Source organism: Hemiscyllium ocellatum, chromosome 12 (genome assembly GCF_020745735.1).
Source record: "Hemiscyllium ocellatum isolate sHemOce1 chromosome 12, sHemOce1.pat.X.cur, whole genome shotgun sequence".
Lineage (NCBI taxonomy): Eukaryota > Metazoa > Chordata > Chondrichthyes > Orectolobiformes > Hemiscylliidae > Hemiscyllium > Hemiscyllium ocellatum.
Genome location: NC_083412.1, coordinates 11390115 through 11416751, shown reverse-complemented (window position 1 = coordinate 11416751; position 26637 = coordinate 11390115). Strand labels below are relative to the sequence as shown.

At 47.0% G+C, this 26637-nt stretch overlaps 1 protein-coding gene across 11 annotated transcripts in view; it reads right to left on the bottom strand.

Annotated features, from left to right (window-relative positions):
• The window catches only part of phldb2b (pleckstrin homology-like domain, family B, member 2b), a 261470-nt gene that overhangs the window by 193111 nt on the left and 41722 nt on the right, over positions 1-26637 (bottom strand). For 5 of the 11 annotated variants that reach the window (XM_060833314.1, XM_060833316.1, XM_060833321.1 and 2 more), the window contains exons 2-5: positions 22446-22527; positions 22293-22361; positions 18734-18857; positions 14259-14441 (exon numbers count right to left, since the gene is read on the bottom strand). In XM_060833314.1, the coding sequence (XP_060689297.1) occupies positions 14259-14441; positions 18734-18857; positions 22293-22361; positions 22446-22527 (458 nt within the window). Of the gene's footprint in view, positions 1-3567; positions 3667-8110; positions 8195-14258; positions 14442-18733; positions 18858-22292; positions 22362-22445; positions 22528-26637 lie in introns of those variants that run through there. The other 6 variants (XM_060833320.1, XM_060833318.1, XM_060833319.1 and 3 more) reach the window with 4 other exon arrangements.

Genomic DNA, 26637 nt, shown 5'->3' with positions numbered 1-26637 from the left:
CACGGACCGAACAGCTAAATTTAACCATTCCAAATATTGTCCAAGGATGTGCAGGCAAGGTGGGTTAGCCATGGTTAATGTGGGGTTACAGAACAGGGTGGAGGGCTGGGTCTGGGTCAGATGCTCTTCAGATGGTCAGTGCAGACCTGATGTGCCCAACGGCCTCTTTAGTACTGTCGGGATTTGACAATTCTATGGATGATGTGGACTTCATTTAAAAACAGCGAACATCTTTTACCCTAGCTGGGGAGTCTCAGGATCATTTAGCACTGAAATGAGGAACCTGCGAGATTCTCAACCACAGAAAAGATGCGGAGGCCAAGACAATGAATATATTTAAGAGATAGATAAATGCAGTTTTAGATTTTAAAGGCATCAACGCATATTGATGAGAACATGGTATTGAAACCAAGGATCGGCCAGGAAATTAAAAGACGGAACAGGCTTGAAGGACTGAATGGCCTCCTAATATTCCTGGTTTCTGCGTTTTTATTTGTATTGGAGGGGGGTTGTGGATTGTGCTACACAAGGCATTTGCAGTTATATGGGAAGGCTGCACAGACTTGCCATTGGCTATCTCTCACATAGTGTTCATGAATCTGTAACACCCAGCAATCTGAAGAGACCCTTCAGACCAAGGCCCAAGGGGGAGGACTGTTCCCACTGGGTCACGTGCTCACCCTCCTACAAAAAGGGAACGGGCCTAAGCGATTGACAAAAGCCTCTGCAAAGAAACTGCCCATGACAACGGGAGAGAGAACAGGGAAAAAAACAATGAAGGTCAGGAGGAAGAACAGGAACCACTGATGTAATTACACAAACATGGCCGTCAATGTGCACACAGCCACCTCCCAAAAAAGTAATGTTTTATTCCAGTGCTTCCCTCACACTTTCCCCATCAACACAATTAAGGGCAGGACTCGTACAGTTAGAAGTCAGCCCTCGGGTAGTGCTGTACAACAGAGAGGCCTATGTTCAGTTACACTATTCTTTGAAGTTTGCGTCACATGTAGACAGAGTGTTAAGAAGGTGTTTAACACACTTGCTTTCATTGTTCAGACCTTTGACTATGGATTGAGGTTGTACAGGACACTGGTGAGGCCTCTTCTGGAGTACTGTACCCATTTCTGGACACCCCTGTTATAGGGGAGACATTATTAAGCTGAAGAAGGTACAGAAAAGATTTACCAGGATGTTGCCAGGACTGGAGGGTTTGAGTAATGAAGGAGAGGCTGGACAGTCTGGGGCCTTTTTCACTGGAGCGTAGGAAGTTTATAAAAGCATGAGGCGCCTAGATAAGGTGAGTGGCTGGTGCCTTTTCCCTAGGGTTGGGAATTTCAAGACCGAGAGGAGAAAGATTTTTAAAAGATTAGACAATTTTTTTTAACAGAATGGAGCTTGCATGTGGAATGAACTTCTAGAGGATGTGGTGAATGTGATTCAGGTCCAATGTTTAAAATGACATTTGGAGAAATATATGAATAGGAGAGAAATACTCGGAGAGATATGGGCCAAGCACAGGCAGGTGGGAATACTTTAGTTTGGGATTATGGTCAGCACATACTGGATAGACCAAAGGACTTGTTTCTGTGCTGTATTGTATGAGTCCATGACTCTATACTACCTGTGAAGACTAGGTAGTGGGCAAGCAAAGAGAAGTTCAGGGGTGGGGATGACATTTTTATCCATAGGGCGTTAAAATAAAAGAGGTGAGGAGGAGTCCTGGGTGGAGAGGGGTAGTGGGGCACGGAGGTCATGGGTGGTGAGGTGGATAGGATGACCCGGGTGGAGGGAAGGGGGCTTGGGTGGAATAGGGGAATCCTGGAGGGGGGGGAGGGTTGGGTGAGGCAATTTGGAGAGGGGAAGATGGATCCTGGACGGAGATGGGGAGGACTTCCTGGGTGGAGAGGGGGGGGAAAGGTCCTATAAGGAGGGAGTGCTGGGTAGAGAGAAGGATCCTTGGTGAAGAGGAGCAGAGGGACTAGGGGAGGGGGGCCTGGGTGAAGAGGAGCAGAGGGACTTGGGGAGGGGGGGCCTGGGTGGAGAGGAGCAGAGGGATTAGGGGGAGGGTGTTCCGGGTGGGGAAGAGCAGAGGGACTAGGGGGAGGGGGTCCTGGGTGGAGAGGAGCAGAGGGACTAGAGGGCGGGGGTCCGGGTAAAGAGGAGCAGAGGGACTAGGGAGGGGGTCCTGGGGAGAGAGGAACAGAGGGACTAGGGGGAGGGGGTCCCGGGTGGAGAGGAGCAGAGGGACTAGGGAGGGGGTCCTGGGGAGAGAGGAACAGAGGGACTAGGGGGAGGGGGTCCCGGGTGGAGAGGAGCAGAGGGACTAGGGGGAGGGGGCCCAGGTGGAGAGTGGAATCCTTATTGAAGAGGAGCAGAGGGGCTAGGGGATCCTGGGTGGAGAAGGGGAGGCCAGCTGGAGATGGGATCTGGCTAGGGTCAGGGTCCTGGGTGGGGGTGTCCAAGTTGTGCCCGGTTACAGAATACCAGAGCCTGTGCCGAGCTGCCACCAAGACTACACTTAGATTAGATTAGATTACATACAGTGTGGAAACAGGCCCTTCGGCCCAACAAGTCCACACCGACCCGCCGAAGCGCAACCCACCCATACCCCTACATTTACCCCTTACCTAACACTATAGGCAATTTAGCATGGCCAATTCACCTGACCCGCACATCTTTGGTCTGTGGGAGGAAACCGGAGCACCCGGAGGAAACCCACGCAGACACGGGGAGAACGTGCAAACTCCACACAGTCAGTCGCCTGAGGCGGGAATTGAACCCGGGTCTCAGGCGCTGTGAGGCACTGTGCCACCGTTCCGCTCACTGTGGTCCTGGGCCTGAGAGCTGGAACCTCAGTCTGACCCATTAGCTCAGAGTAACAAACAGCACGGCACTTTCCAGAGAGATGTAGCCCCTCCCAGTCAATCACCCCGGTGCCCAGGGCAGTCACATTTACACACACTCTCTCTTGAGCAGTGAGGACAGACCAATCTCCACCACCTCTCTGCACACGGTCAGAGGATGGGACTCTTAAGTCCTGACTCTGTTGGTCTGATCCTTAGCCATCACTGAACCAAATTACTGGGAGCCTGTTACAATCTACATCCTTTCTCCCACTCCAGCCCCTGCTTGGGGTCTGAGGCTGGGGCTGGCCGGTGTTTTGAAAAGCCTCGGGAATGCTGCTGACACCTCCTTCCAGCCGGAGAGAGGTCTCCTGTTTCTTAACGTCATTCCCCCCAGTCGGACAGACAAACAAGAGCAGGCAAAATCCTGACACAGTGCGTCAGCAGCAACAGCACTCGGTCTGAATCACCAGGAGACAAGACTGCTGGAAAGGAAACTTAGTCTGAAGCGCTGTGTCCCAACAGAAGTTGCCACCCTCTTCTCAGCAGGATTTGAACCCTCTCTCCCCTTCCACACACACACCTCTCCCGTAGCAAGGAATTCTGTCTGCCACAAAACTTTCAGAGCAGAAATCTGTGCATTACACTCACAGCACTCAATTAAATCTGAGCCAAGCACAGACCTGAGTGAGAGTCCTTCTAACTGTCTAAAACCACTGACCTTCACAATGCGCCTGCCACAGGGGTCTGGCCAGACTGTCTGCTGTTACCTCCAGGCACTTTCAGTCTGGGAAGTTAGTCTGGAGCAGGCCGGCCTCCAACACACGCCTCTTCCTCACCGTCACTTGAGGGAGGACCCCCCTCCCTTAAAATCCTCTCAAAACGTCTCCCGCCCTCCTCTTCCCTCTGTCACAGGATTTGAGAGTGAAGAATTTCCTTCCAATGAGGGGAACTCAATCCCAGTGCGGAAATGAGACAGAGAGAGAGAGAGAGAGGGGGCTGCACTGCTTGCGAGCTGTCTGCTAACGGCTCTGTCCCAGAGTGAGAGACAGAAAACCACATGTTTACCTAACCCCGTCTGCTCGTCTTCAAGAGAACTCTTTGGCTGTGTTGGAAAGAATGTGAGGAATCCCATAATTAATAGGTGCCAGAGTCTATCGGTATTGTGTTTCCCCCAAGAGAAAATGTTGAGTTTGCAACTCCCCAGGGTCTGTGTTGACACTGCAGACTCCTCCACCATGCTATAGCCTCCAAACGAGTCCCAGGAACCTCCCCCACCTCCCTGACAAAAACCAAAGTTGCTGGAAAAGCTCAGATCTGGCAGGATCTGTGGAGAGAAATCAGAGTCAACATTTCAGGCCCAGCGACCCTCCCTCAGATCCCTTCCCCTGCCCCACTGACACCACCTTTCCCATCGGAAATGTAAACACCTCAGTGGAAGGGTTCCTCTGTGCCCAAGGGTGCTATTCAAATGCAGGTGGTCATCCCGGGCGTGACTGGCAGCTGATTGGCTGTTTCCCACCGTGCAAGAGAGCCAGACTTGTTGCACTACAGGTCCTGACCCTCACGGCATTTGGTCGCCCTCACATACACATCCCAAATGCATTCTCATTATCAGTTACAAGCATCCAGTGAGGTGACCAGCCATTAATTGCAAAACTCTACAGTCACTGCACATGGAAATGGCTGGCAAGCTCAACAATTATTGGCCATTCCTCACGAGGGCATTCGCAGAGTACCCCCCCAGTGCCCACACACAGATCTCATCTACCACTGAAGTGTCAAGTCATTGACAAAAACTTGGCTGTCAGTTTGGACAAAAAAACAAACTCGCATTCCTGGACGTCACAGTCGAAAGAACGGACAACGGAGAATTACAAACCTGCGTATACAAAATACCGACAAACACTGACCAAATACTTAACTACACCAGCAACCATCCCAACACACACAAACGAAGCTGTATCAGAACACTATTCCAACGAGCCACCACACACTGCAGCACTGACGGACTTCGGAAAATCAGAGGAGAACCACCGATACAACGTATTCAAGAAGAACGGATACTCAAAAAATACAGTCCGCAGATTCCTCAAGATCAAACCACGACAAGCAGACCAAACACAGCCAGAAACCCGAACCACCTTACCATACATCAAAGAAGTTTCAGAAATGACAGCCAGATTACTAAGACCCCTCAGAATCCTAGAAGCACAAAACCCACCAACACTCTCAAACAAAACCTAACAAACTTAAAAGACCCAGTACAACCCGTGGACAAAACCAACGTCATCTACAAAATTCCATGCAAGGACTGCCACAAACACTACGTAGGACAAACAGGAAGAAAGTTAGCCACCAGGATACACGAACACCAGCTAGCCACAAAAAGACACGACCCTCTCTCCCTCGTAGCCCCACACAGATGAAAAAAACCACCATTTCGACTGGGACAACACATCTATCCTGGGAACAGGCTTAGCAAAGGCATGCCAGAGAATTCCTAGAGGCCTGGCACTCCAACCACAACGCCATAAACAAACACATAGATCTAGATACCATCTATCAACCCCTCAGAAAACGAACAGGAAATGACATCACCACAAACCCCAGGAACCCCATCCAGGAGAAAGATATAAATAGAAAGTAGAAGACAACAGCTTCGCTTCACTTGGAGGTTGCCACTGATGATGTTACCTAGCCAGGTAATGAAACGTCTGGATATCAAACCTACAGCTCAGTGAGCAAACCTACACCCTAAACCTCAACCTGAGCTATAAACCTTCACAAACCTTGCACAAAAGACATGGTGGGGGGTGGGGGTTTGGGCGAGAGAGAGAGAGAGCATTCACCACCTCAAAAGTGCTTCAGAGCCAATGATGTACTTTGAAAGTAGATTAGATTACTTACAGTGTGGAAACAGGCCCTTCGGCCCAACAAGTCCACACCGACCCACCCATTCTCCTACATTTACCCATTTACCTAACACTACGAGCAATTTAGCATGGCCAATTCACCTGACCCACACATCTTTGGACTGTGGGAGGAAACCCACGCAGACACGGGGAGAATGTGCAAACTCCACACAGTCAGTCACCCGAGGCAGGATTTGAATCCGGGTCTCTGGCGCTGTGAGGCAGCAGTGTTAGCCACCGTGCCGCCTACAATGACACAATGGAGGAAACAGCAACGATCAATTTGCACACAGGACGCTTCCACAAGCAGTGAGTGACACACAGTCGGCTTTAGTAACGTTGATTGGAAGATAAACGAGAGCTGATACGGTCAGAGGATTCCCCCATTTCCTCCTCAAATTTCTGCTACAGGATATTTTCCCCAGAGAGGGGAGATGGGAACTCAGTTTATCTTGTTCACCAAAGATCAACAGACAGATTATTCCAAACCCACTACCATCTGAAGCCCAAGGTCAGCGGATACGCGGATGGAACTGGGACAAGAATGACTGTTGCAGTTCTGGGGTTTAGATGTTACAGTACAGTCAGGGAAAGTGGTGGAGATGTAAAAGAGGTGGAGATGTGGCACTGTTATTTAAGGACAGTGTTACGGTGACAGAAAGGACGTTTGATGAGGATTCATCTACTGAGGTAGAAAACAGGAAAGGAGGGATCACCTTGTTGGGAATTTTCTATAGGCCTCCGAATAGATCCAGAGATGCACAGGAAAGGATAGCAAAAATGATTCTGGATATGAGCAAAAGTGACAGGGTAGTTGTTTTGGGGGGCTTTAGCTTTCCAGATATTGACTGGAAATGCTATAGTTCGAGTACTTTGGATGGGTCAGTTTTTGTCCAATGTGTGCAGGAGGGTTTCCTGTAACATTATGTAGACAGGCCCAAGAGGCGAGGCCACATTAGATTCAGTACTGGGTAATGAACCAGGCCAGGTGTTAGATTTGGAGGTAGGTGAGCACTTTGGTGATAGTGACCACAACTCGGTTATGTTTACTTTAATGTTGGAAAGGGATAGGTATATACCACAGGGCAAGAGTTATAGCTGGGGAAAAGGCAATTATAATGCAATTAGGCAAGACTTAGGATGCATAGGATGGGGAAGGAAACTGCAGGGGATGGGCACAATTGAAATGTGGAGCTTATTCAAGGAACAGCTACTGTGTGCCCTTGATAGGTATGTACCAGTCAGGCAGGGAGGATGAGGTCGAGCGAGGGAGCCGTGGTTTACTAAAGTTAAATCCCTTGTCGAGTGGAAGGCAGCTGATGTGAAGATGAGATATGAAGGCTCAGTTAGGTAGCTCGAGAGTTACACGTTAGCCAGGAAGGACCTAAAGAGAGAGCTAAGACGAGCCAGAAGGAGACGTGAGACGTCTTTGGCAGATAGGATGAAGCAAATCCTAAAGCATTCTATAGGTATGTCAGGAATAAGTGAACGACTAGAGGAAGATTAGGGCCAGTCAAGGACAGGAGTGGGAAGCTGTGTGTGGAGTCTGAAGAGATAGGAGAGGCACTAAATGAATATCTTTGGTAAGTATTCACACAGGAAAAAGACAATGTTGTCAAGGAGAATACGAAGATGCAGGCTATTAGACTAGACCGGATTGACGTTCACAAAGAGGAGGTGTTAGCAATTCAGGAAAGTGTGAAAATAGATAAATACCCCGGGCCAGATGGGATTTATCCTCGGATTCTCTGGGAAGCCAGGGAGGAGATTGCAGAGCCTTTGGCTTTGACCTTGATGTCATCATTGAAGGCAGTAGGGCCTGGCATGAGTGATTCAGCTCTGAAGAGAGATTAGTCAGACTGTGATTGTTTTCCTTAGAGCAGAGAAGGCTGGGGCAGACCTGATTCAGCTGTACAGAGTTCAAAAGCTGTCTAGCTAGGGTAGATTGGGAGTAACATTTCCCCTTAATAGAGACAGGTCAATAACCAGGCGCACAGGTTAGAGGGAAGGAGCAGGAGGGCGAGAGAGAAATTGAAGAAACATTTTGTCATGCAGAGGGTGGTGGGTATCTGGAACTCACCGCCTGAAAAGGGTGGTGAAGATAGGAACCCTAAAGACATTTACAAATATTTATACGAATACTTAAAACAGCACAGCACACAAGGTTATGGGCCAAGTGCTGGAAACCAAGGTTAGTATAGTTGATGATCATTGTGGGCATGATGGGCCGAAGGGACACCTTCCGCACTGTAAAAGCTCTAGGACACTCTCATTGAAGCTTCTAACCCCTGGCACCATTCTGGTAAAGTTCATCTGCTCCCTGTTTTGTTTATTTTCAATCCAACTTACCACACACGCTGGGTTTTGACCTTTCTCACCAGTCTTTCACGTGAGAGCTCATCAAAATATAACCATATGGTCTATGGTTAAACAAGGACTGCACGGTGTGACATTCTTGTTAACCTCCTCAACAAAAAAGGAAATTTCATCAGGTTAGTTACACGTCGCTTTTCCTTGACAAAGCTCACCGCCCTTCTTCAATCTGTGTCTTTCCAAACGTGGTTTAATGCTTTCCCCACAGAAACCTTCCCAGTAATTTTCCCACCACTGAGGTTAGGCTGACTGGCCTTTCATTACACTGTTCCGACTTCTCTTTAAGTAAAGGCACAGTTTTAGCTGTTGCTTCTCTGAAGGTTGGTGCCAGTTATTGGATGTAACAGCTGAGGCCCGATGAAACTTCACCACAACTTCCTTGTTCATATTCTGTGTGTCTCGACACGTTATGCCAAGGATCCCAAATGCTTATTAACAACTGTCTCAACTTGTCCTGACAGCTTCAAAGACTACTTAAACCGCCCGCCCCTCTCAAATCCGTCTGTCCCTGTAATCCTTTTAAAATGCATTAAGTACTGAGCAGGCTGGGGAATAAAGGGTTAATTCTACCTTGATGACTGAACCTGTGTGTGAGAGATGTGACATGGTGATGCCACAACTGAGACCTGAGTTTGTGTTCAGCTCTGCCCAACATATCTGTTGGGAACAACATAATGAAAGGCCAGTCAGCCTAACCTCAGTGGTGGGAAAATTACTGGGAAGAGTTCTGAGGCAAAGCATTAAGCCGCACTCGGAAAGACACAGATTGAACAAGCTTTGTCACCACCTCTGGAGCACTGTGAGCAGTTTTGACCCCACAGTAGGGATGGCACGGTGGCACAGTGGTTAGCACTGCTGCCACACAGCGCCAGAGACCCGGGTTCAATTCCCGCCTCAGGCAATTGTCTGTGTGGAGTTTACACATTCTCCCCGTGTCTGCGTGGGTTTCCTCCCACAGTCACAAAGATGTGCAGGTTAGGTGAATTGGCCATGCTAAATTGCCTGTAGTGTTAAGTGAAGGGGTAAAGGTAGGGGATGGGTCTGGGTGGCTCTTCAGAGGGTCGGTGTGGACTTGTTGGGCTGAAGGGCCTGTTTCCACACTGTCAGTAATCTAATCTAAGTAAAGGTATTATTTCGTTGGAGAAGGATGATCTTTGGTACAAAGGGATTGTCTTTTGATCAAAGATTTAACAGGTTGGAACTCTACTCACTGGAGGAATGAGAGGCGATCTCACTGAGACATACAGGATTATGGCCTTCCAGCCTGAAAAGCCTCAGCATCGTCTGGAGTCAAGGCCCAGTACAGACTGGAGTCTAGGTGCCAGCATAGACTGTATAGGAAGGACTATTATTCTACATTTTTTATTCATTTAACTATATTTTTCCCTCTTAAGAATCTGTACCTAAGATGGCACGATTTGTAAACTTTTCACCATACTAATTTGAGCACCTGACAATAAAGCTAATTTTAAGACTCTTAGACGTTGAGATGATGTTCCCCCTCATGGGAGAGTCGAGGATGACAGGGCAGTGTTCTTGTGTTTATTTGAGGCTGAGATAGATAGATTCATGATCAGCAGGAGATCGATGGTTATGGGGAAAAGGAAGGAAAATGGACATTAGGAATATCAGATCAGCCATGATCCTGCTGAATGGCGGAGAAGGCTTGAGGGGCCGAATGGCCCACTCGTGTTCCTATTTCCGATGGTCATGTGTTCTGAATGTACACCACCGATGTTCACTGAGATAGATATGGGCGACCTGCTATCAACAACTCAGACCTAATCATCCTCCACAAACTGGGAGGCACCGGAATGGTCTCCACGGGAGTGAGGCCACACATTCCGAGGGAAGGCTTCAGTGAATTGATCAGCCTTTCTGTGTAAGTAAAAGCAATCGGGCCTACTCTATCAGAATGCAGGTTTATGCACAGATGATTCCTGCCCACTGTGTTTGTGGAAGGAAACGAGCCCTGAGATTTATTGCTGCCTGCCAGGCAAGCTTGAGCTCTCCAGAAATCCCATCTTGGTACTTTATACTTCCACATCCCCTCCCACCTCGATTTCATGCCATTTCCTCAGCCGTTCCACGTGAAACCCTGCACCGATCACACAAAACCACTCGGGAGGAAAGCGGTGTGATTGTCTGTTCAGTGCTCACACCTTCCTGCAGGGAGGCTGTTGCTGCCAGTGTGCCGGGTCGCTGAACATACTCTCTGTCAGAATGACGGGCTAGCACATTGGAAACTGGAGCAAAAGGAGGTCATTCAGCCCCTCGAAGCCTGCTTGGATATTAAAATGGATCAGAGCTGACCAAGTTTGTCTACTTGACTTTCCCACCCCCCAGTTGCCCCCATCCCCTTGATATCTCGAATATCCAAGCATTCCAAGTGGATTCGGATTATGAAGATGATAAGCAATAACGAAAGCTAGTAGAGAACCTGATTGCTGTTAAAGGACACTTTTTCTCTTGAACGTTTCAGGACCATTCACAAGAATGCCAAAAATAAAGGAAAACAGCATTTTCTATTGCACGGGAAGACAGTGCTGATTAGATGGCAAATGGACTCTGAACAGTAAAGGCTGGTGAACGCATTGTCATGGAGAATGCACTGGCTAGATGATAACTGACAGTTAACTGTCAAACTTTGTTTCAATTTAAGCCGGACAAATTGATTGGTCAGGGCAATAGTATAAAAAATATACCGTAGAAAAAAAGTTGGAAGCCAGTTGACACGCTTCAGCGAAATGACTGTTTTACAGCATTCTGACCTCTAAGTCATAGCCTAGAGGTCAGAACTTTAATAACAACAAAACAGACTGTAAAGACTCAGTAAGCCAGACAACATCACAGGAGAGAAACAGAGATCATGTTACGGGTCAATTATCTTCCACCTCTCTTCAGTTCTGATGGAAGTGAAAGAATTCTTAATCCAGGGGAGGAAGAAACAAACTACAGAGGGGAAGTTGTGATAAACAGGAGTTCAGAGGAGATTAATAACACTCAATTAAATGATGCAACAGTTGAAAGGTGTGCCATTGGATCTGATGAAGAGAGAAGGGTTGTGCCACAAATAAGTGAGATTTCAGTTCCTACATATCCTTCTCTGAATCATGGAATCTATAGGAATTATATACAGTAAATAATGCAAAGGACTGAGTTAAAACTTCAGCTGTGTCTTCAGGTTCCTCACACACAAGATCACCTCTTTCCTCCCAACTGGGACCTTCGCTTTCCCTCATCCCCCAGTCAGCTCATAAAAAGCCTTGACATTTTCTTTAATGTTACCCATTTTTCACATCCCTCTTTTCTTGTCTAATTTGTTTCTGTTTTAAAACCAACCACCTGCACTTTCTCTAGGCCTCTACCATAAGCTTCCTTTTCCTTCCTTAACCAATCTTGTACATTCCATTCCGACATCCAGGATTCTCTGGACTTGTTGGTCTCACTCTTCACCTTGAATGAAACATGTTTACTATGACCCTGTTGGCTGTACGGGGCAGCACGGTGGCTCAGTGGTTAGCACTGCTCCCTCACAGCACCAGGGTCCCAGGTTTGATTCCAGCCTCATGTGCCTGTCTGTGTGGAGTTTACACATTCTCCCCGTGTCTGCGTGGGTTTCCTCCGGGTGCTCCAGTTTCCTCCCACAGTCCAAAGATGTGCAGGTCATGCTGAATTGCCCAGAGTGTTAGGTGCATTAGTCAAAGGGGGGGAGCAGGGTGCTCTTTGGAGGGTCAGTGTGTCCTTGAAGCATCTGATTCTGCACTACAGGGAATCTAATCTAATCAGAATGTCTACCACTGCTCTAATGTAACTTTTTCTGCATGTAGTTGCTCTAAGTCTTTAAACTTGGTCTGAACTTTCTCACAACCTGGGTCTGAAACTCAGGCAAAATGGGGAATTCTGTACACATTTGGAAATCCTTCACTTTTGCAGTGACTCCGAGATAGCGGGGCTTGATTTCCAACACACTACTCAAGTGAGGTGTCATGACTTCAGGAATTAACTGAATTCCAATCCACAAGATGTCACACAGGGATTTTACCTCACACCTTCAAGTAGTCATGTAGCGGCTGCAGTCTATTTACAAATTCAGCCATTTCTTGATCCCCTGTGGAGTGTGAAGGAGGTGCATGATGCAAGATTAGGGAGAGACCTGTTAAAACTGTGCACTGAGCAGACAGTGCAAGTTCAAAATAAAGATAGAAGGGCCCCCAATTTACAAACGTCTGACTTATCAACACTGATACTTATGAAAGCAATCCCATACGTGGTTGCAATTTTAAAGACACTTTCATGTATTTACAAATAGCTGTATTCTATTGTCCTGTATTGTGTTCTAACTTGCATACAAATGGACTCCAAAACAGAACCTATTCACAGCCCAGGGATTGCCTGAACTTGAACAACAACAACATCTCTGCAACCAGCAAAGGTCATATGAAGTCATGACTGATCATGGTGTTACATTGCAAAGGAGCAGAATTCAGCTCAGTATAACCCATCAATCATACAGGAGAATAGTCAGGAAGAACACTCCAATGATGATGATTGTACAATGATATTAAGCTCTTCCTGATGAAGAGATTACACTCGAAATGTCGATTCTCCTGCTCCTCAGGATGCTGCCAGACCGGCTGTGCTTTTCCAGCACCACACTCTCAACTCTGACCCCTCAGCACTTTCCTCAGTCCTCACGTTCCCCCAGTGATATGAAGGGACAACAACTAGCAGCAATACAACTAGTCAACAAACAAACACAACAGTGAACAAGGTATAATTCTGAACTCTGTATTATTCCTACCTCAACATGTTGGCAAATCTCCAAAGTGTTACACTGAAGTCTAAAGTGTTAGTCTTATGGATTCTTGCTGTAACCGTTTGTAAAATCATTGAATTGATAACAAGTCCTATGCACGACCATATATGTCAGCTCAGGAGAAGTTTTTAATCTTTGCAAAAAAAAAGAATATGGTTGTGTTATGTCTTCTGGTCAGTATGTCCGTATATATCTATGCAACCTCAGGGGACGAGTGTGTCACACTCCATCTTATCTCAGACTGATTGAAGCATAACATGCTACTGGAAGCAAAACGCTCTCTTCTAAGCTAGTGGTTTACTATCAGCCCAGACGCTTGTGTGGCTAGTGAATGGAATGTTAATGTATAATATTTAATTGCAATAAAAACCAGTTGAATTCTTCAATACCACAACTTTAATGCAGTTTCGCATGTTCCAGGAAATAATACGAGCATTGCAGCAGCAGGTAAACAATACCCTCCTGGAGGCTAATAATAACCCTCTGGCACCTGAAATCTCTGTCCCTCTTTTATGCCGAAATGATGGGAGCGAAACTAAACCGAGACGTTCGTCCACATACACTTCGATACTTAACTTTCCAAACACAAGCACCAACTTTGCAGACAATCTCCTCCGTCCGTACTCAGTGTGACAACCGAATGAAGGGCGGCACGGTGGCTCAGTGGTTAGCATTGCTGCCTCACAACTCCAGGGCCCCGGGTTCGATTCCAGCCTCGGGCAGACTGTCTGCGTGGAGTTTGCACGTTCTCCCCATGTCTGCGTGGGTTTCCCCAGAGTGCTCTGGTGTCCTTCCAAGGTTAGGGTGGACTGGCCATGCTAAATTGCTCATAGTGCCCAGGGATGTATAGGTGAAGTGGGTTAGCCATGGGAGATGCAGGGTTACAAGGATGGAATGGGGGGGGTGGGATGCTCTTCAGAGAGTTGGTATGGACTCTGAGCTGAGTGGCTTGTTTCCACACTGTTGGGATTCTGTGATATTGCCAACTGGCTGTCACAATTAATTGTATTGTTTGTTGAATTTAGATTCCACCAGCTGCCCCTGGAGGATGTGAACCTATCTCACCTCTCCCAGCGCTTTCCTGATCCAGTAGCATTCCCACTCTGTCACCATCTCCCTGCATACAGCACGTCCACCCCAACATCCAAGTTACAGCTGAAGCTGCTCACTGTGTGGCCTTACTAGATCAACATGCTCACCAGCCTGACACATTGTACACACAGACATCTCCACCCCCCCCCCCCACCCCCCAGCTTTTGTGTTTCTCAACAATGGGCACCCACAATAAGAGAGTGTATGACCTACCTTGTGTCAGCAGAGTGGGCTCTTTCACTGGCAGTCCATCCATTGTGCAGCAGTTTCCACACGGGTACAGCTTGATCAGCCCCTTTCGGTTTTCGATATAGCAATGTTCAGGTGCCACGTCCTCCCCCTGTAATATAATGTCCTGAGGTATCGGAGCGTCTTCAGTGCCGATCCGAGTTGTACCTGAAGATCACACGCAAACACAGTACCTTCAGCCCAGTGTGTCTGCAATTGAGTGTAATCCTCATTGACAATGTAGCTACTGCCCTGGCAGGGCTGAGGTGGCTTTTCAGCTGATGATCCCTGTCTCAAACACATCAAGTCGACACGTTCCAACCCACACTCCATGGCACTGTTCCCCGAGTTCGCAAAAGTACACAGACTCATACAGAGAAGAGGCCTTCCCACTCACTGAGTCTGCACTGACTGATGGCACAGAAACAGGCCATTCAGCCCAACAGGTTCATGCTGGGACTTGTCGTGAACTCAAGCCTTCTCCCAACTTCATCTCATCCTATCTCCAGATGCTTCAGGATGACTGTTCACCCAATCATCCCATCTGTTCTATTGTTATGAAGCAGTGTGATCCTGATACTAATTTGTAATATACTGACTGGGCCCTTGAAGCCAATTGGAGAGGATTAAGGAATCTTGTCTAATGAGCAACAGGCCTTTGCTCTCTCTCCCTTTGTTTGCAAATCCACTCTGCAAAGCTCAGGAGCTGAAAACTCACGAGTGGTCATCTTTACTGAAGTGAATTTCAGAATCTACCTCACCATCTATAGCAAAAGGGAATGCAGCCAGTTACAACAGTTCCATGGTGACACTCCTGTGCCATGAGGTTAGGCGTGCAGAATAACTTTGGATACAGCTCACCATGTGACTTAACCTTTTCTCCTGAATGTAAATTTCATGTGGCCAAAGTACCTTTGCAGTAACAGTCTGGAGAGTTTGCCTATTTCTTTGTGTTTCCTCAGGCGTGTGTGTGTGTGTGTGTGTGTGTGTGTGTTTTGTTTTTTCAAAGGTTAATTACATATATATGTTTGCATAGACCAAACTGTCAGTCAATCTTTGCAACTGTGTTGATTCAGTTGTACTGATAATAAACAGTTAACTAATGAAATCTGGCTGACTTGTTTCTAATACTAAACCTGATAGAGTCCCAGATTTACATAAAATACCCAAACTACCATCCTGGTTGAATTAAAACTTTGTCATGACCAATAGAGGAGGGAAACTAGGAAAGGATTCAGCGCACCCGTCCAACCTCTGTCATCTTATTGTTTACCTCATCTACCACACCATGCAGGAGTGATTGCAACCAGTTCACCACTTTCGACTGAAGCTAGGACAAATTAGATGGATGTCAAAACTCAACTGCCTTGTTACCAACTCCAAGATGATGAAGATCGAAGGGACGTGCACCATGGGAGAGTGTTGTAACAATATGCATACACTGACAGCAGCTTTGACCTGGAGGAATGTAATGTGGTGTATTGAGAGAGAAATGGACGGCTGGTGTTATGAACTGAGGTCACTGTTTCCCTGTCTAGTCCCAGTAGTGATGACTGAGTACTAAGGAGAAATTGTGGACTGCAGATGCTGGAGATCAGAGCTGAAAATATGTTGCTGGAAAAGCGCAGCAGGTCAGGCAGCATCCAAGGAGCAGGAGATTCGACGTTTCAGGCATGAGCCCATTCCTGAAGAAGGGCTCATGCCCAAAACGTCGACTCTCCTGCTCCTTGGATGCTGCCTGACCTGCTGCGCTTTTCCAGCAACACATTTTCAGCTCTGGGTTCCAGTCCCACTGCTCCAGAGACGTGTCGTACTTTCTTTGAACTGGTTGGTTAGAAAATACCTCGAGGTCTCAGACTGTATTAAATTCCACAATAAGAAACAACAAATATCTAGTCTCTTAAAGTTGCAAGAAATACGGCACAGTAGCTCAGTGGTTAGCACTGCTGCTTCACAGCACCAGGGACCCAGGTTCGATTCCAGCCTTGGGTGACTGTCTGTGTGGAGTTTGCACTTTCTCCCCGTGTCTGTGTGGGTTTTCTCCAGTTTCCTCCCACAGTCCAAAGGTGTGCAGGTTAGGTGAATTGGCCAGGCTAAATTGCCCATGGTGTTAAGTGGATTAGTCAGAGGGAAATCTCGGGGGGGTGGGTTACTCTTCGGAGGGTTGGTGTTGGGCTGAAGGGCCTGTTTCCACACTGTAGGTAATTTAATCAAACAGTTGCATTGTGCAAATAAATATCTCCCCTTTAAAAATATTAACACAATCATGTTAAAAAAAGAAAACTATACCAAATTCTAACTTTACACTGGCCAGGTTAATAGTTGGGACTGAAAAGGATAAGACATGACTTGTTCCAAGTGGATTTGTTCTCACAAAAGCTGCTAGCATTGTCCTGTCTTTCCGGGGTTGACCCTGGGAAAATGCAGCAACAGGGTCGGGGGTGGGTTTGGGAAGGATGCTCTTCCGAGGGTTGTCATGGACTCAACAGGCTGAGTGGCCTGCTTCTATCATGTAGGGGTTCACTGATTGCCAGCAATGCCAACAGGGCGTGAAAAGGAAGTGAAGTTTCAAATGTGATGGCCCCCTCACTGCAGATGTTCCAGCCCCAGCAAAGCCTCAGTGTAAACACGGAGCTCACTCAGACATCTGAGTAATCCATTAAACCAGCAGCTGATGCAAACTGACTGGCCTCCCCCTGTCATATGCTAAATCCCGAATACAGTTTACGTGTTTACCCAGCTCGAGAGACAGAGAATGGGGGTCTGCTACAGAACTTCAGATACCCTTCCACTCTGTAAGTGAGGGAACAAAATTGACAATATAACCACTGCCCAATTTCTTTAATAAAAAAGAGTCCAACCTAGACTAATGTTAAAACGTGTATGCACCATGAAAGGGTTTTAAACAAAGACTACAAGCATGTTTATTTAACAAGAACGCAACCGAACAGATTTCCCTCTGAAATTCACATCAAACTATTTTCAGTCATTACCTCCTGCCTTCAGTCTTGGGAGTTGCTGATTGACGTCAAACCAGGTTCAGGCTTGGATGTTGCACAAGTCCTCAGCACTCTCGACTCTGACAGTGACTGAAGGTGGCTGTCATTGTGAGAGACTCGTACAGGGGAGAGAGAAAGACAGAACAAGTCTTGCTGCAGTCTCGGGCTGGAGGCTCACAGTCTGGAGCTGCCAGAGCCCCACAGCTGCTCAACAGCATTTGTACAGCCCCACCCCACCTCACGCTCTCTCTCCCCTCCCTGACCCAGGGGAACTGACCTTTACTGTAGTACACCAAACCACCACCCTCCACTCCCCCCACTGCAGTGAGATGCCCCAGGACCAGGGATCCAACCCAGCAGCCTGTGGAGTTTGTTTACAGATTTCAGCTGATCGCCACTTCCAGGAATTGAACCAAATATCAGCCTTCCAGCTGGGGCCACGCTCGCACAGGGGGCTCTCCAGATCAAATGACACGTCGCAATAGCCGAGCGGTCAGTGCCCTCGGATGTTTCACTCTCTCACGTTTTCACTGTGGGCTGGCCACATCCTGTGTGATTGTCCTTTCAGTCTCCACTTGGTCCTCCATCAAATGATCACTGGACATTAACCCACATTAATAAATCACAGGAAAGGTCTGGTGTGTGTGTGTGTCTGTGTGTGTCTGTGTCTGCATGAGTATGTGCCTGTAGCTGTGTCTTTATGTCTGTGTGTGTGTGTGTGTGTGTGTCTGTATGCATATGTGTCTGTGTACATCTGTATCTGTAGGTGTTTGTGTCTGTAGCTGTGTGTGTCTCTGTGTCTGTGTACGTCTGTATCTGTAGTTGTTTGTGTCTGTAGCTGTGTGTGTCTCTGTGTGTGCACGCGTCTGTATGCCTGTGTGCGTCTGCGTGTCTGTGTATCTGCGTGCGTGTGTGTCTGTTTGTAGGTGTGTATGTGCCTGTAGGTGTGTGTCTGTGTGTATATGTGCCTGTAGATGTGTGTTTGTTGGTGTGTCTGTTTGTATGTATGTGTGTCTGTGCGAGCGTATGCATGTGTATGTCTGCCTGTGTATCTTCGTGTGTGTGTGTGTGTGTGGATTGTGGAGAAAAACAGGTTGGAGGGGAGGGTCAGCAATAGTCTCACTAATGGCCAACCCTTGGTTCTCCTGTTGCTAATAAGGATCGGAAGCTGGTCTCAGGGAATGGTGACCATGACGACAGCCTTCTGGTTCACAAACATCCTTCAAGGAAGGGAATCTGCTGTTGTTCCCTGGTCTGACCGACAGGCTCACAGCAACATGGCTGACTCCAAAATGGCTCCAGCAAGTCATTCAGTTCAATGTTAGAGAAGGGCAACAAATGGCCGATGCCCATATGCCATGAAAAAAGTGAAGGAAAAGCAAATAAATAAAAGTAGTTATACGTTTGTGAGAACAACTTTGTATTAAGACCACTGAGCCCCCACCCCCCACTGTTTCTTACCCTCGTTTATTGGCAGCAGTGTAATAGCAATGCTGAGACGCCCACGACCCAGACTCACTAAATGAGGTTTCTCCGATTGCATCTTCAAACCTTTCCCAATGTCAATGATGTCCAGCGGCGTACTCTGCAAGTAGACCCAAAAGCAACATCATTTCCCGCACCAGGCAAGGCCTGCATTTATGTAGCGCCTTTCGCCACCTCGGGGGCAAAGCTCAGCAGCCAACAACGCACTTCCGAAGCGAGATGTGCTGTCGAACCTCTGCTTCTGGCGCTTGTCAAATTTCAAACAATCACAACAGTTCACACCCCGGGAGACGTAACGGTGCTGATCGGTCGTTCAGTGCCAATATATTCGCAAAACGCTGACAGGACAAAGACAGCCAAGCGACCACAGAGAAATGGTTTCCCGTGACGGGGTAGTTCAGAATGTGGAGGCCAAGTGGGAGGTCATAGCAGAGTCATGGCACTGAGGTCATGTTCTGGCCGAGCAGGTTGGAGGGGTTGAATGGCCAACTCCTGCTCCTGTTTCAGGTATTTCAGATTCGGGCTCAACTCAAAATGAGCAGCTTCCTCACTCTCCCTGGGCCACGGGAGAGGGAATCAGCCCAAAAGGTTAAACTGAAGAGGCATCAAGGAGGTTTGAGAGGCATCAAGGAAGTGATCACTCAATTTCTGACTCTGCCCCTGGGCCAACAGGTGTCCAGCCACACCAGCTATACACATAACCCCTTTCCCCCAAGCTGATCCTAGTACAACAATGAACAATAACAACTTACATTGATCAGGCACCACTGGCATCGTAAATTCTCCCATAGTGCTTCACAGGAATGACAAGCAGATGAGACTGGACCCCAAGTGACAAGCAGTCAGGATTGGATGTTGAGTCACGTATTGAGACACTCAGAAGAGGGCCAGAGACTTGACTGCGGGCATTAATATTAACCGGTTTCTTAAAACAGGGGAGGAAGCATGAATAAGGGCCAAGAGACAGAGGGAATGAGTTGAAGGACATCAGGGGATGCATGGGAGGTGAGAACTGGAGGGATACAGAAACCTCAAGAGGGTTTATAAGTTGCTATGAAGCTAGGGTGTGAGCAAGAGCATGGAGGATTAGCACTGGAAAATAGAAATTTTAGAATTGGCATATAGGAACATAGGAGCAGGAGTAGGCCATTCAGCCCCTTGAGCCTGTTCTGTTTCTAAATCATGACCATCACCTACTTCATCACCATTTTCCTGCACTATCCCCATATCCCTTCATGCCTTACTATCTAAAATATCTATCAATCTCTGCCCTGAACATAGTCAAATGACTGGACCTCCACAGTCCTCTGGAGTAGAGCATTTCCAAGAATTCATTCCCCTCCAAATAAAGAAATTCCTCCCCGTCTCAGTCTTCGTGGACCTGCTCCTTATTCTGAGGCTTAGTTCTGGACACCCCTCAGTCAGACGGAGACATCCTTCCTGCAGCTGTTCTATAACTAGAGCCCCTTGACTTTATGACAGCCCCAGAGGTTCTTAAAAATGACAGAACATTACTGAGGAAACAAGAGGAGCAGAAGCCCTCCCATTCCCACTACATCCTGAGGAATTTTGCTTCCAACCCTGTTGCTGTCCGGAGCAGACCGAAAATTCATGGACAAGGCCTAAGGCCTAGCCTCAGGTAAGGCCTGAAACTCCACTAATGCAGAGCTATGGTACTGCAGGCCTCAAAATAGGCCAAAGGCATCTCCACCACACCCAGCCAGGAACCGCAAAACGTAAATTTCCTATTGAACTACAGCAACAGGTTCAATGGAAATAATTGGCCATTCAGTATTTGGTTCTATTGAAGCAACAGTATCTAGATTAGAGTGGTGCCGGGAAAGCACAGCCAGTCAGGCAGCATCCGAGGAGCAGGAAAATCAACGTTTTGGGCAAAAGCCCATCATCAGGCCTCTATCGAAGCAACAGCAGATCCCATTCCCTCCTGCTGAACCTCCCCAGCAGTAAAACAGATATTTAAGCATGAAAGACCAATCAAACTTGGACACGTGACCCAGACTTGATGAATAGATCACTCAACACAAAGAAAAAACATTAAGGAAACATCTACCAACACTAACTCTCTTTGGACTAAATCCCTGGGAGTAGTTCCCGATTTCTCATTATAGAACACTTGGTTTTCAGAAACACTCAACATGGATTCCTGCACTCCGTTGCCAATAATATAGGATCACAGGAGTTGCAAACCACAGGAGGAGACCATTTGGCCCACTGCGTTGCCAGCAGTTCTCTGTAATAGCAATGCAGCAGCTAGACCCACCTCCCCTGTTAATCTCACCCCCAACCCCAGACTTCCCTGTAGCATTCCAAATCTTTCTCTTCTGATGATGATCCCATTCCCTTTTGAAACTCAGGGTTGAGTCTGCCTCCATCACAGTGAAGACTCACTATGGAAAGAAAGATTTTCCTCATGTTGGAATTTTTTTCTTTGGCCACTCGCGTTACATCCATGCTCACAGCCCTACTGTCCACTCAGAGCAGTTCTCACTGCCTGCTCTGTCCGGACCTCTGCCCCATCTCTCCACTCAACTTCCAATCCCAGCTTCTCTCTCACCCATACAACAAACTGAAGTCTCTCATCATCGAAACCATGGCTGTAAATCTTTTCTTTACCTTTTCCATCTTTCACTAAATGGGGTCACCAGAGTAGTGATTCAGTGTGAGGCTGCCCCAGTAGGCCCAGGCCAAGGGAGTGCTTCAATCAGGACTTATTGAGAAGGTTGTCATGGTGACCAGGCAGCAGAGATCTGTGCCCTCAGCTACTCATCATTTCTTTCAACAACTATTGCGATCACCAAAATATTATTGCATGTGAACATACAACGTCTGGACAGACGATAAGAGTGGATTGTGTGAAGTGAGAACTCTCAGTCTCAGAAGGTGGTGGAGTCAGCGCCACTGGATGGCACCAGGAAACAATCCCAACACACTCAACAGGAGACTGGCCAACATCACATTGGGTTCAAACACTTGGAATTCTGCATTCAATTATGGTCTCCCTGCTATAGGAAATATTTTGTGAAACTTTAGACAGTTCGGCAAAGATTTACAAGGATGTTGCCAGGGTTGGAGGATTTGAGCTACAGGGAGAGGCTGAACAGGCTGGGGCTGTTTTCCCTGGAGCGTCGGAGGCTGAGGGGGTGACTTTATTGAGGTTTATAAAATCATGAGGATAGGATGAGTAGCCAAGGTCTTTTTCCAAGGGTAGGGGAGTCGAAAACTGGAGGGCATAGGTTTAAGGTGAGAGGGGAAAGATTTAAAAGGAACCTAAAGGGCAACTTTTTCACACAGAGGGTGGTACATGTATGGAATGAGCTGTCAGAGGAAGTGGAGGAGGCTGGTACAACTGCAACATTTAAGAGGCATTTGGATGGGTATATGATTAGGAAGGGTTTGGATGGTTATGGGATAAATGCTGGCAAATGGGACTGGATTAATTTAGGATATCTGATTGGCATGGATGAGTTGAACTGAAGGGTCTGTCTCCATTAATCTGCATGACTCTAAGACTCACTTGCACGACCTCTGTCTTCGACGCCTCCTTTTCTCCTGGTGCAGCTTCGAGCTCAGACTTTCTCACCTCCTGTACGTTGTTGAAAAGAATGAATATTTACGTTTAGTCACAGGTCCAGGCAATGGAACAATTTAGAAGCAGAACTTCACATACCACAGAAGGAGGGCATTTGACCTTGCTTGCCTGTACTACCTCTCGGAGATTATCCAATCCGTTGTTCTCTTTCTCCATAGTCCTATATCATAGGAGACATTGCAACGTACACCAATCAGATGCTGGTCCCAAACCTGTGACGTATTTATATTTGAATACCTTTAAAACAATCATTCATGGAATGTGGGCATCTCTCGATGGGCCATCATTTATTGCCCAACCCTAATTGCCCAGACAGCAGTTAAGAGTCAACCACATTGCTGTGGGTCTGGAATCCCACGTAGGCCAGACTGGGTAAGGAAGGCAGTTCCCTTTCCTGCAGGACGTTAGTGAAGGAAATGGTGGGTTATTCCTGACAATTGGCAGTGGTTTCATGGTCAATCATTCGACCCCTGAATTCCAGATAATTTACTGAACTTTAATTCCATCAGCTGCCATAGCAGGATGTCCTTGCCCGTAACGTCGATTCTCCTGCTCCTTGGATGCTGCCTGACCTGCTGTGCTTTTCCAGCACCACTCTAATCTCATCCCAAGAACATCAGCTGAGTTTCTGGATTAATAGTCTAACAATAATACCATTAGAGCACCGTCTCCCAAAGTTGATTGCACTTGAACTGACAGTTAGCCGGCTGACTGACTAACAGCCCTGATGAGGGGCTTATGCCCGAAACGTCGAATTTCCTGTTCCTTGGATGCTGCCTAACCTGCTGTGCTTTAACCAGCAACACATTTTCAGCTGTGATCTCCAGCATCTGCAGACCTCATCTTTTACCTGACTGACTAACATCCTGGATGGCAGCATCCTGGCAATCAGCATATTGAAGCATACTCCCAAAACCTCTTAGACACCTATGGTATTTCTGAACCTTCAGGACAGAACTCCACAGCAAGGCTTTCCATAAATAACCCAGCTGAGCCCAAACAGGAGCCCTCAGCCTTTACAAACCTTTTAGAAGTTGATTTCAACAAAAGAAAGGCAGATGAATTTTCCACAACATAATTTACATGGACTTACTTTTGTCTCCTCACTTAAGAAGGGCTAGACTTGGCTTCTAGCCCCTGTTATATCCAATGGGACACAGTTCCTCTTGATAATGAGCCTGTCATTACAACTAATGCTTACACACAAAGGCTGAACAAATACCAGAAGAGAACTGAGGCAGGAAGAGGACAGAGTTCCTGAGGTGACAACACTCAAAACCTGGCTTTTGGTGGTGAGCCAGAGGAAACTGCTATATATTTTACAGTCAGCACAGCATCAAGAAACACATTCACAAAATCATCACCATTTGTGACCTCAGGATATAAACATGCTCCATCTTACTCAGAGATCATGAGAAGTATGACACACTACTGGAAGCATGTTGCTAGGTAACTGAATAGGTCAAGGCTATCTCAGATGCTTATACACCTGTGAATGTAATGTCTCTTTATGGTAGTTAGCTATAAGAAACACCTCCCCTTTGACCCATCACCTTCACCCTCACCTTCATATATGTATTGTATTCCCAGCTACCTTACTCCCAACTCCAACCCCCTCCCATTTATCTCTCAGCCCCCTTGGCCCACAAGCCTCATCCTTGACTCTCGACTCTCCTGCTCCTTGGAAGCTGCCTGACCTGCTGGGCTTTTCCAGCACCACCCTCTTTAACTCTGATCGCCAGCATCTGCAGTCCTCACTGTCTCCTATAAGAAATGTCTTTTGAATGCTTCAGCATTGGAATATCCACACTCAGATTCTTGTGAGTAAACTATGAGGAAAATTAAAAATAAAAACAAAATTTAACGGCCTGCAATCCACTTTTGAGCACATTGCAGGAACTAGAGAGAGCTGGGAGCTTTGAATGCTTTGTTCATGAAAGTTGACGTAAAAGTAAAAATCTCTTAACAGCTGCAGAGTCTGGCTGCGAAAGAAGAATTTCTCATTTCCAGGACACACAATCAGAGACAAACTGCAATCCAACATTTTCCAGGCTGAATCATGGATAATAAAACAGCCTTTGGATTGAACTTCCAGTGACACCTTTCCAAGTTACAGATGTTCAAAAATGTATTGTACAGATCAAATGGTGAATGATCCTGAAAAAGAAGCTCTTAAAAAAAACCTTGCTTACCGTTACATCAGGAAAGACTTCCGACAGAATGTCCGCAGCAAGAAGTCAGCATCCACCTTTTCAGCTTTCCTACAGATCTCATACATTTCAATAAGATTGCCTCCCGTTCTCCTCAACCCCAAGGCCCAGCCCATCCAACCTTTCCTCTGTAAGTAACTCGCCAACCTTAGCTATCAGTCAAGTGAACCTCCTGATACTCTGAATCTCCCTCCATCAATCTCTCTCTTGTCTTTTAAGACTATCCTTTAAACCAGCCTCTTTGAAGAAGGAATCTTGATCAACTGGGCTAAAGAGTGGCAGATGGAGTTTAATCTGGATAAGTGCAAGGTATTTTGCATTTTTGGTAAAATAAACGAGGGCAGAGCTTATACAATCAAACATAGGTGCTTGGGTACTGTTGTAGAACAGAAAGACATAGGGTTTCAGGTACGTAATTCTTTGAAATTTGTCTCACATACAGATAGGCATTTAGCACACTTGTCTTTATTGCTCGGTCCTTTGAGTATTGGAGTTGGCACATCATGTTGAGGTTGTACAGGATGTTGATCTGGAATACTGTGTCTAGTTCTGGTCGCCCTGTTATAGGAAGGGTATTATTAAGCAGGGGAGGATTCAGAACAGATTTACCAGGATGTTTCCGGGAATGGAAGGTTTGAGTTATGAGGAGAGGCTGGATAGGGCTGGGACTTTTTTCCCTGGAGTATAGGAGATTGAGGGGTGACCTTTGAGAAGTTTCTAAAATAATGAGGGGCACAGATAAGGTGAATGGTGGATGTCTTTTTCCTAGGGTGAGGGATTCCAAGACTAGGTGGCATAGTTTTTGAGGTGAAAAGGGAAGGATTTTTCTAAAATGAGGGCAATTTTTATTTTAAAAACAGAGAAAAGTTCATGTGTGGAATGAGCTTCCAGAGAAAGTGGTAGATGGGGGTATAGTTACAACGTTTAAAAGACATTTATGTAAGTACATGAATAAGTCAAGCACAGGCAGGCGGGGCTAGTTCAGTTTGGGACTATGGTCAGCATGGACTGGTTGGACCGAAGGGCCTGTTTCTGTGCTGTATGACTGAGTTTTCACTCCGTGAGCCTGATTATATTTTCCTTGGCTTCCTCATGCTCTATCAGAGCCACTGTGCAACATGAATTCGGGGTTTTATTGGGTCGAATGGCCACATGCTGCTGTCTGATCACTCAAACTGAGCTTCACGAGTTGTAAAACAGTTAAGGATCTCGACTCTCAAGTTTCCGAAACCGCCCTTCCAAACCGGGGCCAAAGCAATAAAGGTTAAACGTTAATTGATTTTGCAGACTCTGCCTTTGATTGGCGTGGAGTTAAACCATTCAGCAGGCTGCCTGGAATTGAGGCAGTGCTGGCTGGGGCTGGGTGTAGTAAATCACTCTGTGAAACAAGGTCACCGCCTTGGCAAGGGCTTCCAGAGAGACTGGCTCGGACTCCCCAGCCCCTCCCGCCTCTGGAACCCTGCCACCCTGGAACCGGGTCTTCCTCAGTGTCAGCTGCACATCACGACACAACAGCACATGCCTTTCATCAGGAAGGATTACTCCTCAACCCAGCTCAGCCAGTCTGGCCGGGATAGAGACAGAGGGAGGGTCTCCCAAGCCCAGAATGGTGTCACATCCCAGGCAAGGGGCTAACTGGAAGATACTCTATCAGGGGGTTAAAGCATCAGAATCTGACATTATGCCCCTGGTGAAATAGACTCACTGCCCAGCATGCGACAGATCACAAACAATATTCCCACAACAGTCACCCTGTCAAACAGCCAGTAACTGATGAATGAAATTCATAATATTGTTAGACTCAGAGACATTGAGTCTATCCTCCTTATGGCTGCATCAATCCCAAACTAATCCCACTTTCTCCCTGTGACCCTCTCTCAATCCCAAATGAATCCCACTCTCTCCCTGTGACCCTCTCTCAATCCCAAACTAATCCCACTCTCTCCCTGTGACCCTCGCTCAATCCCAAACTAATCCCACTCTCTCCCTGTGACCCTCGCTCAATCCCAAGCTAATCCCACTCTCTCCCTGTGACCCTCTCTCAATCCCAAACTAATCCC